Below are 13,957 nucleotides of genomic sequence, written 5' to 3' on the forward strand. Positions count from 1 at the left end.
GGTGTCCCTGGTGGAAGGTGAGATTTGGTTTGCAGCTGGGTGCAGTGTCCTGCTCCTTCTGGATGAACTGTCCCAGAGTTTGAGGGCTCCTGCCTGGTGCTCACAAGCTGTGCCCTGCATTGTTTCCCCAGCAGCATTCCTCTGTGTGGGAAATGAGGATCTACAGAATCATTAAGGCTGGAAATGACTTTCAAGGTCATTGAGTCCAATCTGTGACTGGTCCCCACCTTGTCACCCAGAGCAGAGCACTGAGTGCCACGTCCACTCATTCCTTGGACACTCCCAGGGCTGCTCTGCACCACCTTCCTGGGCAGCCCATTGAGCAGGAAAGGGGGAAAAATAAGTGAACCCTTCAAACTTCATTTTTTCCCTTCTTTTTCAGGACTCCAGACTCACCACTTCAGATTTGGCCCTGGGGCCACCTTGGCCTTGGGAGGACACCCAGGGGACCCTCAGCCTCCAGCCTGATGGGAGTGCCCTGGCTTCCCTCTCTGCTCACGAGATACCATCAGCTGAGGAGGAGGAGGAGGGCAGCCTTTCCATCGAGGATGAAGGCTTTGAGCTGCTGAACTCCACCTACAATAAAATCACCGGCCCCGGCAGGCCAGCGCTCAGGAGAAGCTCAGGTGAGTCCACAATTTTCCTCCTTTTCTCCATCAGAATTTTTGGGAATCTGACAGTGCTTCCTCCACCCAGGAGCCTCCATCAAACCCCCCCGAGCAGCCAAGAAGGAGCGTGGCTCTGAGCCCCAGGAGGAGAATGTCACCACGGAGAAGCTGTCGGGGGATGCGGGCACACCCGGCAAACCCCACCTGCAGCCCTTCCCCAAGCTGTCCCCACCTGCTCCCAAAGGAAACGTCCCCAGAGGTCCCCCGAGGGCAGGGGCACTGCTGGGTGGCCCGGAGCCTCCTCTTGGAGCGGGACAGCCCGGATTGTGGGTGGCACGTGGACGCCAGGGCTGTGTGAAACCAGGACCACCGGGGCTGCCGGGACCTCCGGGGCTGCCGGTGAGTGAGGGAGGGGAGGCTGGTGGGGAAGGGCTGCTGAGATAGGGGAAACTGCACAGAAAAGGCTTCTCCAGCGTGGGAAACCTTCCACAGGATAGGAAACCTTCTCCAGGGTGGGGAAAGTTCTATAGGATGGGGAAACTTCCACAGAGTGGGGAAACTTTCTCCAGGGTGGGGAAACTTCCGCAGAGTGGGGAAACTTTTATAGGGTGGGAAATGTTCCCCAGGGTGAGGAACCTTGCCCAGGGTAGGAAATGTTCCCCAGGATGGAGAAACTTCCACTGAGTGGGAAACTTTCCCCAGGATGGGGAACCTCCAGGACAGGGAAACTTCTCCAGGGTGGGAAACTATCCCAGGATAAGAAACCTTCTCCAGGATGGGAAACTATCCCAGGATGAGGAAACTTCCCCAGGGTGGGAAATGTTCTCCAGGATAAGAATCCTTCCCCAGGGTGGGGAACCCTCCCCGTGCAGGCACAGTGGGGCTGTGCATTGACCTTGTGAAAAGGTTTTTGATGTTCCTGGAGAAACTTAACTGAAAACTGGGGAGAAGATGATTGCCTTGTCCTCCTTGCTCTGAGATGGTCTCAAATCATTTAGTCACACTGTGGGTTTTTATTTCACACTGTTTCAGCCCAGAATTAGGCTGGGGGGATCAGAGGGGACCAAGCCATCTCCTCCAGTCCCCACACAAACCCCTGCACCCACCCATGGACCCAGCTGGCTTTGTTGGTTGTGCCTTCTTCACCCCAAATTGATGCCAGGTTCAAAGCAGAGCACTGAATTTATCTTGTAATAAGTTCTGACTGTTTTTCAAGTCTTTCAGTTGTTGTAGAGGATGAAAAAAGGGAAATTTAGGAAAAAAAAAAAGATAAATTTAGACTAGAGAAATGTTTAAAGGAGTCATGTCTTCATTGAGGATGAAAAAAGGAAAATTGTAAAAAAAAAATGTAAACTTGAAATAGAAAAAGCTTTAGAGGAGTCTTCTCTTCATTGATGAGTAGCTGAAAAATGCTTTTAAATATTTTTCCATGTTTGTTTATTCTGCCAAAATTATTCCCCTCATTTGGTTCCATTTTCTTAACAATTTCTTTAGAAAATTTTATTTCATTTCCCCATCGAAGTGACCCTGGGCACCTTCTCTTCCCCTTTCCTTCCATCCCTGTGGAAGGCGTGGGCTCTGCCTGGGGCTCGGGGGGATCCTGCAGGGCCGTTTCCATGGCTGTGCTTGAGGGACCTGGCACTGAATCCATCATCCCTGAGCCAGGCTTGGTTTAAATTTAGGACTGCTAACTTCCCCCTCAAGCCATCTCCTTGCTGCTGCAGCTCTTGCCTGCAAAAATAGAAGAAAATGGCAAAAGGAACAGATGCTGGAGGCTGAAAAAATCCCAGGAGCAGAGGGAACGTCACGACGTGTGACGGCCCTGCTGTCAGGAGGCAGGAGGGACCAGCCAGGGGGAGCTGCTTTCCTCTCCTGGAGAAAGGCTGGAGATGGGATTTGTGTCCTTGCTCCTGAGTGTCCTTTCCTCACCTGGAGAAGGGCTGGAGATGGGATTTGTGTCCTTGCTCCTGAGTGTCCTTTCCTCACCTGGAGAAGGGCTGGAGATGGGATTTGTGTCCTTGCTCCTGAATGTCCTGGATGGAAGCACTGGGCCCACAGCTCCAGCCCAGCTTTAGGAGTTGGGGAGCTGACAGGAAAGATGGAAAAGGGATCTTAAGGGCATGGAGGGACTGGACAAGGGGAGTGAAAAAAGAGCAGGAAAAAGAGCAGGTTTAGATGGGATATTGGGAAAAAAATCTTTTCTCTGAGGGTGGGCAGGCCCTGGCACAGGGTGCCCAGAGCAGCTGTGGCTGCCCCTGGATCCCTGGCAGTGCCCAAGGCCAGGTTGGACATTGGGGCTTGGAGCAGCCTGGGACAGTGGGAGGTGTCCCTGCCATGGCAGGGGTGGGATGGGATGAGCTTTGAGGTTCCTTCCAGCCCAAACCAGGCTGTGGGACTGGAGCTCAGTGGTGCCACGTGCCAGCCATAAGATGTGTCCCCAGCCTGGCAGCCTTCCCTGTTGTCCTGCTGCTGCTCCCAAGGGCTGAGGGCAGGGGGTCTCTAGAGCCCCCAGGGAGAGGGAACTGAGCCATGGAGCTCTGTGGGCCTCAGACCTTCAGGCTCAGAACAAAGCTGGTGCCTGGAATTGAAGCTCTCAGAGCTGCAGCAGACACAGGCAGAGGCTGTCAGGTAACAGCTTACAGGGAACTGCTGTCACCCCAAAAGGCCAGGATCTCCCACCTGGCTGGTTCTGCCTTGGGAAGCCCTGAGGTGGGGTCAGCCCTCAGCCAAAATGTGCATTTTTACCCAGATCACATCTCCCACCTGTTAAAAGCAGCAGATATTTTTGTCCTTGTCCAAACACCTACTGGAGTGTGGATAGGATTCAGTTTTAGGGGATTTTTTTTTTTCCTAACACATTGCCTGTCCTCTCCAGGTGTCAGGAGATGTCCTCCTGCTCCCCTGCCTGCTCTGGGGTGTTTCTGTGGTTGTTCAGGATTGCACAGTTCAGCTGCTGATGCCAGGGGGCTCTTCCCACCCCACATTGGTTTTGGGATATGTCTTGGGGGCTCGAAGCTGCTGGTTTGCTCTGAATCAGCCATTTGAGTCTCTGCTTCCCTGGGGCTGTGGCCCTGGTCACTCAGTCCCTGTGGGATCTCCTTTGGGGTCACAGCTCTGCTCCTTTGCCTTTCAGGGCTGTCCTGGCCGACGGGGACTGGTGGGACCCAAAGGAGACAAAGTGAGCACCCACAAGAACAGGGGGGTGTCCCTTGTGGGGTGGAGGGTCTTGGGGCAAACACCACCGATGGTTTGGGGGTTTTTCATCCAGAGGGCAGTGGGAGCTCCTGAAGCTGCAGGGTGGTGGCCCTGTCTGTGGGTTTGCAAGGGGAAAGAACTGGGTTTGGTTGGTACTTTAAGGCCAGGCTCAGGATTAAGCCAGGCTTGAGTTCTGGGGCAGTTTTGGGCACCACAATATAAAAAATGACATTGAGTTGTTAGAGAGGGCTCAGAGGAACAAGGGAAGGGTCTGGAGGGGCCATGAGGAGCAGCTGAGGGCTCTGGGATTGTTCAGCTGAGCAGAGTGAGGGCAGAGCTCCCCGGGGCTGCAGCTCCTCCCGAGGGGCAGCTCCCATCTCTGCTCTGGGACAGGGACAGGAGCCAGGGCACGGCTGGGGCTGGGCCAGGGCAGCTCAGGCTGGAGCTCAGGGCAAGGCTCTTCCCCCAGAGGGTGCTGGCACTGCCCAGGCTCCCCAGGGAATGGGCACGGCCCCGAGGCTGCCAGAGCTCCAGGAGCCTTTGGCCAGCGCTGCCAGGGATGCCCAGGGTGGGGTTGCTGGGGGGTCTGGGCAGGGACAGGGATGGCACTGGATGATCCTTGGGGTCCCTTCCAGATCAGGATATTTAATGATTCTGTGACTGAGCTACCTGCACAAGCTGCTCTCTTCCCTTTGAGCTCTCAGTGGGAGATGGAGCTGCTTCAGCTCAGGTCACCTGGAGGAGGGACACTGCTGTGTCCCAAAGCCCAGCCCATTTCATACCCATGGAATCATTGCAGGGACATTTGTCCTCCAGCCCTCCAGCCCCAGGCCCCTCCCTGCCCAGAGCCTGGCCCTGGCTCAGTGCCCAGCCTGTGCTGAGCCTAAATCCCTGCTGGTTGTAAGGAGCTGTCCTTGTCTCTGCAGGGATACCCGGGGGCCATGGGGAGGACGGGCCCCCCAGGTGACCCTGGCCCTGCTGGCACCCCCGGTGTCCCCACCATCGTCCTCTGGAGGAACTCCAGGGAGGACTGGCAGTCGTTCATGGTGAGTTACAGCCACGGTGGGCAGGTGCTGCACTCACACCTCCCCAGCAGCTCCCTGCATCGATGGGGTGGGATGGGATCTGGGATGGGATCTGGGATGGGATCTGGGATGGGATTTGGGATGCAATGGAATCTGGGATGGGATCTGGGATGGGATGGGGTGGCAGGAAGGGTTTGCTGTGGCTGGGATTCCTGATTGTTGGGTGGGAGGTGGGGACAGAGGGAGGTGCCAGGGAGGGAGGTGCAGCTCACTGGGGGTGGCTCTGTGGGTGGAATGGAATCAGCGTGTGCCCTGTGCCTCTGTCCCCTGTGACTGACCAGGACATCTTGGCTCCCTGTGGTCCATCCATCACCTCCCTGGGATGGCTCTGCAGGACAGGGCCCAGGGAAGGTCCAAGCCAGGCACGGGCAGCTCTTCTCCTGCTCTGTGTTGCTGATGAAAAGCCCCTCTCCATTTCCCACCCTGTCCCTGTGTGCCCCAGCCTTTGGCTCACAGGGTTTGTGCCCATCCAGCTCCCTCTGAGGTGTCTCCTCACCTGACCCACTGCAGCAGGGTCTGTGGGGAGCCAGGAGTGCCTCAGGCACTGCACAGCTGGATGCAAAACTCCAGAGGAGGACTCCAAAACTTGCTGAACAGCCCAGCCAGGCTCATCGATAATTCCCCACTCCTCACAGCACAGCACTGCTGTGCTTAAGCTTAATTTTAAACTCCCTGTGGAGCCTGGCCTGGGCAGGGCAGCAGCTGAAGGCGTTGGGTTTCTAACTGCCCCAGGCTTTTCCTGGGGCTGGGAATGCTCTTCTTTGCTTTATCCTTGCATGGCTCTCTTGTCCCTCTGGCCCTGCAGTGGGGCACAATGCTGTCAGTGGCTTCAGGGGCACAGCAAGGGGCTGGTGAGAGCTCAGGCTCCACACTCCAGCTCCCCACAATAGCCCTGGGCAGGATATTCCAGATATTTGAGTTCTCCACAGCTGCTTCACCAGGGAAGAGCAGTCCTTGCATCCTCTGCTCCGCTCCGGGGCAAATGCCTGGGATGCTGGGGAGAGGATGCAGCAGGAGGATCTCTGCTCTGGCAGCACAGCACACCTGGGTGGGGATGGTGCTGGAGGAGGAGGAGGAGGATGGTCCTCTGCTGGATCTGAGCTTGGATTGACCTGCTGGGAGTCCTTGGGCCAGACCTTTGTGGTTTTGGGTTGGATTGGATCAAAGCAGAGATCAGATTCCTGCTGGGAAGCACAGGAGAGTTGATCACCTGCTGAAGTTTTGGTTGACCTGGAGAACCTCCTTGTGCTCCCATGCTCCTGCTGCCCCAGGGCAGGAGCTGTGCAGCTCTCAGTGCTCCCAGGATCCACCACAGGCACATGGTGTGTGCAGGAATCAGCAGGGATGGGACAGAGGCAGCTGGGTGTCTCCATGCCAGGATCCCCTTCCAGCAGGGCAAACCCTCCCTAATCAACTGCTGCTCCCTGGCCACACTTCCAGCACTCGGCAGAGCTGCTCCCATCCTTTGCTCTGCAGTCAGAATTCCCTTTATTTCCCCTTGCCCGTGTGCAGAGACCTCAGGCTTTGCCCTCCTGCAGGCAGAAACAGTCACACCTGAGGGTGTTGCTGGGAACTCCTCGGTGTCCCCACTTCGGAATGCTGCAGGGAACATGGCCTGTGTGTGCTTGGGAAGCCAGAGCTGGAGAGATGCTGGATCCTGGCTGTGGCCTCTGTGCTGGCCCTTGTCCCCTGGGCTTTGAATGCTGGTCCTTGTCCCCTGGCTCTGTATTGTCCCCTGTCCCCCGGGCTCTGTGCTGTCCCTTGTCCCCAGGCTCTGTGCTGTCCCCAGGCTCTGTGCTGGCCTGGTCCCCACAGGGCTGGCCCAGTGCCGGTCTCAGGGGAAGGCAGTATCTGCCAGGGGGGCCAGGGCCACCCCAAAGCCACACAGGGCCATTGTGTCTGTGGCCCCGTGACCCCGGCGGTGCCGCAGGCGGCAGCAGGAAAACTCAAAGCCCTGGGCTGGGATTTGCTAATCTCAGTTGAGATAAGGCCGGGCTGGAACTGGCTGCTCTGGGGATGGGGCTGGCAGCCCCCACAGCTCTGTGGTTTGGGGCAGTGCTGTTCCCAAGGTGCAGATCCCTGTGGTTTGGGGCAGTGCTGTTCCCAAGGAGCAGATCCCTGTGGTTTGGGGCAGTGCTGTTCCCAAGGAGCAGATCCCTGTGGGTTGGGGCAGTGCTGTTCCCAAGGAGCAGATCCCTGTGGGTTGGGGTGCTGCTGTTCCCAAGGTGCAGATCCCTGTGGTTTGGAGTGCTGCTGTTCTCAAGGAGCAGATCCCTGTGGGTTGGGGCAGTGCTGTTCCCAAGGAGCAGATCCCTGTGGTTGGGGCAGTGCTGTTCCCAGGGAGCAGATCCCTGTGGTTTGGGGGATTTGGAGTATCCTGGGGTTTGTGTTGGCTCAGCCCATGGAAATGCAGGGCAGGGAAGGTCCCCCTCAGGCTCAGGGACACTGCAGGAGGGTGGGCTGGGAAAACAAGGGGTGTGGTGGCTGTCCCAGAGCAGCTGTGGCTGTGTGCTGCTCCCAGCCTCTCCCGCTCCCTTCCCGTGGAAAAAAAGCCTTTGTTGTTAACAGGAATGAAGGAAAAGCAGCTCAAGGCCGCTGTGGTTCCAGCCCAAGCCCCTGTGCTGTGTTTGTGTTCCCGATGTGTTGACAGATGTTGGCTTTGCCAAGAAGTTGTCTCGGAGTGGCTGGAGGGCAGGAACTGCTGCTGGCTTGTTCTGGAGCTGGCTTCAGCAGTGGGGAAATCCCAGAGTCCTGGGAAGGAGAGCTGGAGCTCCCACAGTTATTGGAGAGCTTAATCTGCAGCACCAGACTCCTTTGCTTCTGTCCTTTAAAAACAGGAGGTCAGGCTGGGGAGTGGTGCCTGGGAACCTCAGAGGGAAAGAAAAAATTGATCCTTGAGAAAAAGAGGGAACTTTTAGGGATGTGCTGCTACTGCAGGGTTGGCATCTGCCATGGTGGGGGTGGCACAGCTTGGGGATGGCCGTGGGGTGACTGCAGAGGGTGGCACAGGGTAGGTATGAGGTGACTGCAGAGGGTGTCACAGGGTGCCCATGGCCATGGGGTGACTGCAGAGGGTGGCACAGCTGGGGGATGGCCACGGGGTGACTGCAGAGGGTGGCACAGGGTGGACATGGGGTGACTGCAGAGGGTGGCACAGGATGGACAGCCAAAGCTGCTCTGCCAGGCCTGAGCTGCTCCCCCAGGGCTGCTGAAGGGCTCCTCTGCCCTGAAGGGCTCCCCTGCCCTGAAGGGTTTCTCTGCCCTGCTCCCAGGCTGGAGTTCTCCAGGAGCACAGATCCCCGTGGCTGCTGCTCCCCACCCTCCTTCCCTTCCCTTTGTGCTGCTCCCCTCTCCCAGAGCCACAGCAGCAGAGCTGTGACAGTTTCCTGCTGGAATTGCAGAGCCCATTAGCTGCTCTCCCCCTCCCTGGCAGCTGCTGCTCCGAAACCTGAGTCCGTGCCTCACGTGGGATTTTGTCTCCCCTCTTTTTCAAGGGTTGGATGAAATAATATCCTGTCCTGAGTGAATCGGAGTTCACCGATTCCTGAGACAAGGCAAAAGCCTTGGCCGTGCTCCAGCCTCCTGCAGAGAGTTTGGGGAGTGGATTTTGAGGGAAATGAGAACTGGCTGGACAGGAGGAACATGGTCCTGCCAGGGGCTGCACCCCTTCACCCAGGGAAATCAATTTGGGATCAGCCTGAAAGGAGCAGGGATGCCACCCACCACCTGCCCCAGGGTGCTGCTCATGGCTAGGAATATTCCCAGCTGTTCAAAGCCCTGTGTTTACTTCCCTGCATGAGCTCCTTGGCTTTTCCCCTCTCTCCCCACAGATCCTTGGGGCAGGGGACAGGAGGGGTTCCCAGTGCCCTCGAGGTTGAAACTGGGGAGAACAGAGGAATGCTGCCCCTCCAGCTGCCTGGGATTGGGATGATGGATAAGGAAAGGGATTTTTTTTTTAGCCATTGATACGAGGATCAATTGATTTGGAGGAGCTGCCTGGACCTCAGGTCTGGGGTCACCGTGGGAAGGAGGAGGAGGAGGAGGAGGAAAGATGGGTTTTGTGTCCCTGTGCTGCTGGTAGCTGGAGATGGACATTTTATTCCCTGGACACCTCCCAAAATTTGGGAAAACCTTGGAAGTGTGCAGAGAAGAGGCTGCAGCAGGTGGTCTCGGGACCTTTTTGCTGGTTTGGAAATATGATGGGATTGATCCACCCTGGCCTTTCAGGTGGATTTTCCCCTCTCTGTGGTCATCTGCTCTTTGAAAAAATTGGAAGTGCATCAGGATTTGGCTGCTGGGAGCAGCAAGAGGAAAACCTTCTTGGGATCTGCTCCTTCCCAGCTGTTCAAAGCCCTGTGTTTACTTCCCTGCATGAGCTCCTTGGCTTTTCCCCTCTCTCCCCACAGATCCTTGGGGCAGGGGACAGGAGGGGTTTCCCAGTGCCCTCGAGGTTGAAACTGGGGAGAACAGAGGAATGCTGCCCCTCCAGCTGCCTGGGATTGGGATGATGGATAAGGAAGGGGTTTTTTTTTAGCCATTGATACAAGGATCAATTGATTTGGAGGAGCTGCCTGGACCTCAGGTCTGGGGTCACCGTGGGAAGGAGGAGGAGGAGGAGGAGGAAAGATGGGTTTTGTGTCCCTGTGCTGCTGGTAGCTGGAGATGGACATTTTATTCCCTGGACACCTCCCAAAATTTGGGAAAACCTTGGAAGTGTGCAGAGAAGAGGCTGCAGCAGGTGGTCTCGGGACCTTTTTGCTGGTTTGGAAATATGATGGGATTGATCCACCCTGGCCTTTCAGGTGGATTTTCCCCTCTCTGTGGTCATCTGCTCTTTGAAAAAATTGGAAGTGCATCAGGATTTGGCTGCTGGGAGCAGCAAGAGGAAAACCTTCTTGGGATCTGCTCCTTGGGTTTTCCAGAGGAGATTCCCCACGTGGAGTAACCTGCAGGGTCAAACCAGCTGATTTTAGCTTAGAACCTGGCAGTCCCTGTGCTCACCACCACCACGTTTCTGACCTTTCCATATTCCAAACATTTCTGGTGTCCCAGAGCTGCAGGGCACCCATGGAGGAGCTGAATTTCACCAAAATCAGGAGAAGTGAGCTCTGCCTAATTTTCTACTGAATAGCTCCTTATTTCCTACATGTTATCCTCAGGTTGCCCTTCCTCCCATGCCTTGCATGCACAGAGTATGAAATAAACTAATTAATTAAAGAAGTGGTTCATTGCTTCATCTTCCCAAGACAAGAATAACATCCTTAAAGCCAGCAAAAAGGCATTTGAGATTTACTTTTTTAACATTTTGCTTTTCCCCCCTCATTTTTCTTCCAGCAATCATCATTTTACCAACTCCTGCACGCGGGCTGGCCGGTGAGTGCTGCTTTGGTCACTTTGAGTTTGGATTTCTCCTTGTTGGCAGCTGAGTTCTCCTTGCTCCAAGCACTTGATGGGTTTTACCAATGTTTGTTTGTTGTTTTTTTCTTAATCCAGAGAAAACCTGGAGCTCCTGGACCCCCAGGACATCCTGGGAAAACAGGAGCACCTGTAAGTACCAAAGCCCTGCTGTCCCTTTGGTGGCCTTGCTGCCACCCCAGCTGCCCTGGGGACACTTTCAGGGTGGATGTCCCCAAGCACTCAGGCTGTAATTAGGGGCTTTGGGATTGGGTTTCAAAGCAGCCTAATGGATTTCTTGTCTGCTTCCCCCTGAAACCCAGGATGTTTGATATCCAGCTCCCAGGGTTGTCCTGGCAGCTGCAGCCCCTCAGCTCTGCCAGCTGAGCAGGGCTGGCTGCTTTTCCTGGGGCATCAGGTTCCAGCCCTTGTTTTTGGGGAAGGAACCAGGTGGATCCCTCCCAGAGGCACAAAAACAAGGCAGGGAAGGGCTGGGGCAGGATTTGTGGGGGGATCCCAGCCCCATGCCCACTGCCCTGGCATTGCTGGGTGATGCTTCCCCCCCATCTGGCCATAAGGCAAAGGAAAAGGACAAAATTCCCTGTCCTGAAATCCCATCAGGAGCCAAAGCAGTAGGAAAATGGATCTGCTGCTGACTCCAAACCTGCCTGGGCATGGTGGGCAGGGTGGGGGTGCCAGGGATGTGAATTCTCCCACTCTGCCCTTCCCAAGGCCACCTCTGGGCATTGCTGCTTGTCCTGCCAGCCTCCAGAGGGCTCGGGGCAGGGCGGGGGGACACCCTGGGGACTCAGTCCCTGTTTGTGCACAGGGACCCTGCGGAGCGCCGGGAGAGCCGGGGGAGAAAGGCCAGCGGGGCTACACGGTGAGTGAGGGAGGGGACACTTGGGACAGCTCCAGCGTGCCCTCGGGGCTGCCCTGGCACCCCTGCCCCTCTTGGATCAGCCCCTGGATGGGTGAGGGAGAGTCAAGATGGGCCTGGGGACAGTTTGGGGACGGTGTGCCTGGTTTGGAGTGGTGGGATCCATGCCCTGCTCCCTCCCTGCTGTGCCAGGCAGGGCTGGCTCTGCTCAAAGTCATTCTCCTGCTGCTCCTCTTGTGCTGCAGCCCCAGGCATGGCTCAGTCACAGCTCAGCACAGCCCCTTTGGGTGCTGCACGCCTCCAGGTGATGCCCTCCCAGACAGGTATCCCAAAACAGCCACCCCAAAGTCCTTTTGGCACCCTCTAGAACCCCCCAGCTCTGCCTGTGCCCCTCCATGGGGGTTCATCTCCCCTGGGCTTGCCCAGCTCAGCTCCCTGTGGGGTTCAGGTGCCCTGTGGGTACAAGAGAGGAGAGCAATGTCCCCCTGTCCCACGTCCCTGCAGCTTTGCTCCACACTGCCCTTCAGCCTGCCTGAATTCAGGCCTGCAGGGGTGAAGGTGAAGCTGGTGGTGGGTCCTGGGGTGGATCTGCTCTGACTCCTGCACGTGGGACAGGATCAGGAATGGCTTTGAGGCAGGAGCTGATGCAGGAGCTTTCACTCGACCTTCTCTCACTGCATTTCTTCTTCCCTGCCCTCTATGTTGTTCCTGCTGTACAACCCCTGGCTCCAACCATCCCAGGGATTTGGTGGAGAACCTGGAAAGATCCACCTGGCCCTGGATGCACAGAGCTCCGCCCCAGCTCCAGAGGCAGAGGCAGGCAGAGCTCAGAGTTTCCTTTACTGCTTTCATAATGTGGATATTTTCATTTTCTGTGCTTGGATTTTTCTCCCCAGGGGGAACCTGGGCTCCAGGGCTTGCCAGGACGTGTGGGGTACCCCGGCTCTGATGGTTTCCCTGGCTTGGATGGCAAACCTGGGCCCTGGGGGCTGCCAGGGGAGCAGGTGAGCTGCGGGCAGGCAGGGCCAGGGAAGGCTCAGGATCAGGGGGAGCTGGAGCTCTGCTGTATTTGTGGGGTTCCCAGACAAAGGCAGGAATGATGAATCTGACTCTGTGTTCTCAAAAGGCTGATTTATTATTTTATGATACTGTATTATATTAAAGAATACTATACGAAACTGTACTAAAGAATATAGAAAGGATACTTACAGGAAGCTAAAAAGATAATAATGAAAACTGGTGAATCTCTCCAGAGCCTTGACACAGCTTGGCCCTGATTGATCATTAAGTCAAAAGAATTCACATGAAACCAATGAAACAATCACCTGCTGGTAAACAATGTCCAACCACATTCCAAAGCAGCAAAACACAGCAGAAGCAAATGAGATAAGAATTGTTTTCCTTTTTCTCTGAGGCTTCTCAGCTTTCCAGGAGAAAACTCCTGGGTGAAGGGTTTTTTTCAGAGAATGTGAATCCACACTCAGCAGCTGCTGGGGAGCAGGGTGGGCACGGGTGGCAGCCCCTCAGTGCCTGCCCTGCTCCTTCCTCCCCCTTCCCAGGGCCTCCAGGGCTTCCAGGGTGACCGAGGGCTGGCTGGGGACAAGGGAGAAGAGGTGAGTTGGCTCTGGCTTGCACAGCCCTGGGCACGATGAGGTGCCAGCCCCAGTCCCAGCAGCGCCAGCCCCAGCACCTGCTCCCAGTGCCAAACCCATCACCTTTCCTACTGGTTCCACTGGGACAAGAACTGCTCCTGCAGCTCCTCCCCAAATGCCCATAAAACAGTGAATGCTGCTGGTTTGTCACCCTTTAATGTTTTAATTTTCCCATCACTTAGTCAGCTTCAGGGCAGCGTTTTTAGAGCTGCCCAGGAGGTTTTTGGGCTCCTCCAAGATCTTATCATCCTGGTGGGTTTGAGACCTAATTTCTTCTTTTTGCAGCAGCAGTCCCACGTGGTTATCAGACCCCTGTTCTGGGCCACACTTTGTGCCCTCCTGCCCGTGCCAGCCCTGTGTCACTGCTGTGGGTGACACCAGGAGCTGCAGGGAGGTGACACCATGCTGGGCACCAGCAGCCAGGCTTTGCCCCATGTAGCACAACCTTGAGGGTCCCCATCCTCCTGTCCCACCCTGACTGTGTCCTTTGAGGCACAGCAGCCACATTTTAACTCCTGGTGGCCCAGCTGGGGCCCATCCCTGTTCCCATTTCATCCCTGTTCCATTTCAGGGTTTCTTGGGAGACCCAGGACCAGCTGGGGACAAAGGAGAGAAGGGAGTGAAGGTGAGGGTGGCTGTCCCTGCCCCTCCCAGCCCTGCCAGGGCGGGCAGGGGTCTCTCCTTGCCTGACACAGCCCCCCAGGTCCTGCTCTCCTCCATCACTCAGGCTGCTCTTGTCTTTTCCAGGGGGTGAAGGGAGAGAACGGGCTGCCAGGGCCTGCAGGGCTCCAGGTGAGTCACCTGGGGAGCTGAAAGTGTCTCACACCCCTCCCTCCGTGCCCTTTGCTGGCCCCTGTCCCTCTCTGCCCTGTCCCAAGCTCCAGCCCACCCTCTCCTGCCTCTGGCAAAGCCCTCGTGGTCTCTGTGGTGTCCCTGCCCCTCCTGTGAGGGAGGGGACAAAGGCAGTGTCACCTCAGGGTGCTGACCCCCTCATTCCTGGCTTCTCTCCCAGGGGCTGGCGGGGCTGAAGGGTGCCATGGGCTTGCAGGGCCCTGCAGGGCCAGAGGTGAGTGCATTGCCCTTCTCTGTGCCACCAAAGGGGTGCGGGAGCCGGGGATTCCCACTGGGAAGAGGGGTCTGAGC

General features: G+C 56.5%; 1 protein-coding gene across 4 annotated transcripts in view; it reads left to right on the forward strand.

Annotated features, from left to right (window-relative positions):
* LOC120507526 (collagen alpha-1(I) chain-like) overlaps positions 1-13,957 on the forward strand; it is an 81,724-nt gene that overhangs the window by 45,150 nt on the left and 22,617 nt on the right. For 3 of the 4 annotated variants that reach the window (XM_039720329.1, XM_039720331.1, XM_039720332.1), the window contains exons 7-18: positions 383-626; positions 697-1,007; positions 3,742-3,786; positions 4,730-4,849; positions 10,223-10,261; positions 10,382-10,435; positions 11,112-11,165; positions 12,059-12,166; positions 12,722-12,775; positions 13,386-13,439; positions 13,562-13,606; positions 13,827-13,880. In XM_039720329.1, the coding sequence (XP_039576263.1) occupies positions 383-626; positions 697-1,007; positions 3,742-3,786; positions 4,730-4,849; positions 10,223-10,261; positions 10,382-10,435; positions 11,112-11,165; positions 12,059-12,166; positions 12,722-12,775; positions 13,386-13,439; positions 13,562-13,606; positions 13,827-13,880 (1,182 nt within the window). The remainder of the gene's footprint in view (positions 1-382; positions 627-696; positions 1,008-3,741; positions 3,787-4,729; positions 4,850-10,222; positions 10,262-10,381; positions 10,436-11,111; positions 11,166-12,058; positions 12,167-12,721; positions 12,776-13,385; positions 13,440-13,561; positions 13,607-13,826; positions 13,881-13,957) is intronic. The other variant, XM_039720330.1, reaches the window with a different exon arrangement.

The sequence above is a fragment of the Passer montanus genome, unplaced genomic scaffold (genome assembly GCF_014805655.1).
Source record: "Passer montanus isolate IOZ18808 unplaced genomic scaffold, ASM1480565v1 scaffold43, whole genome shotgun sequence".
In the NCBI taxonomy this organism is placed as follows: domain Eukaryota; kingdom Metazoa; phylum Chordata; class Aves; order Passeriformes; family Passeridae; genus Passer; species Passer montanus.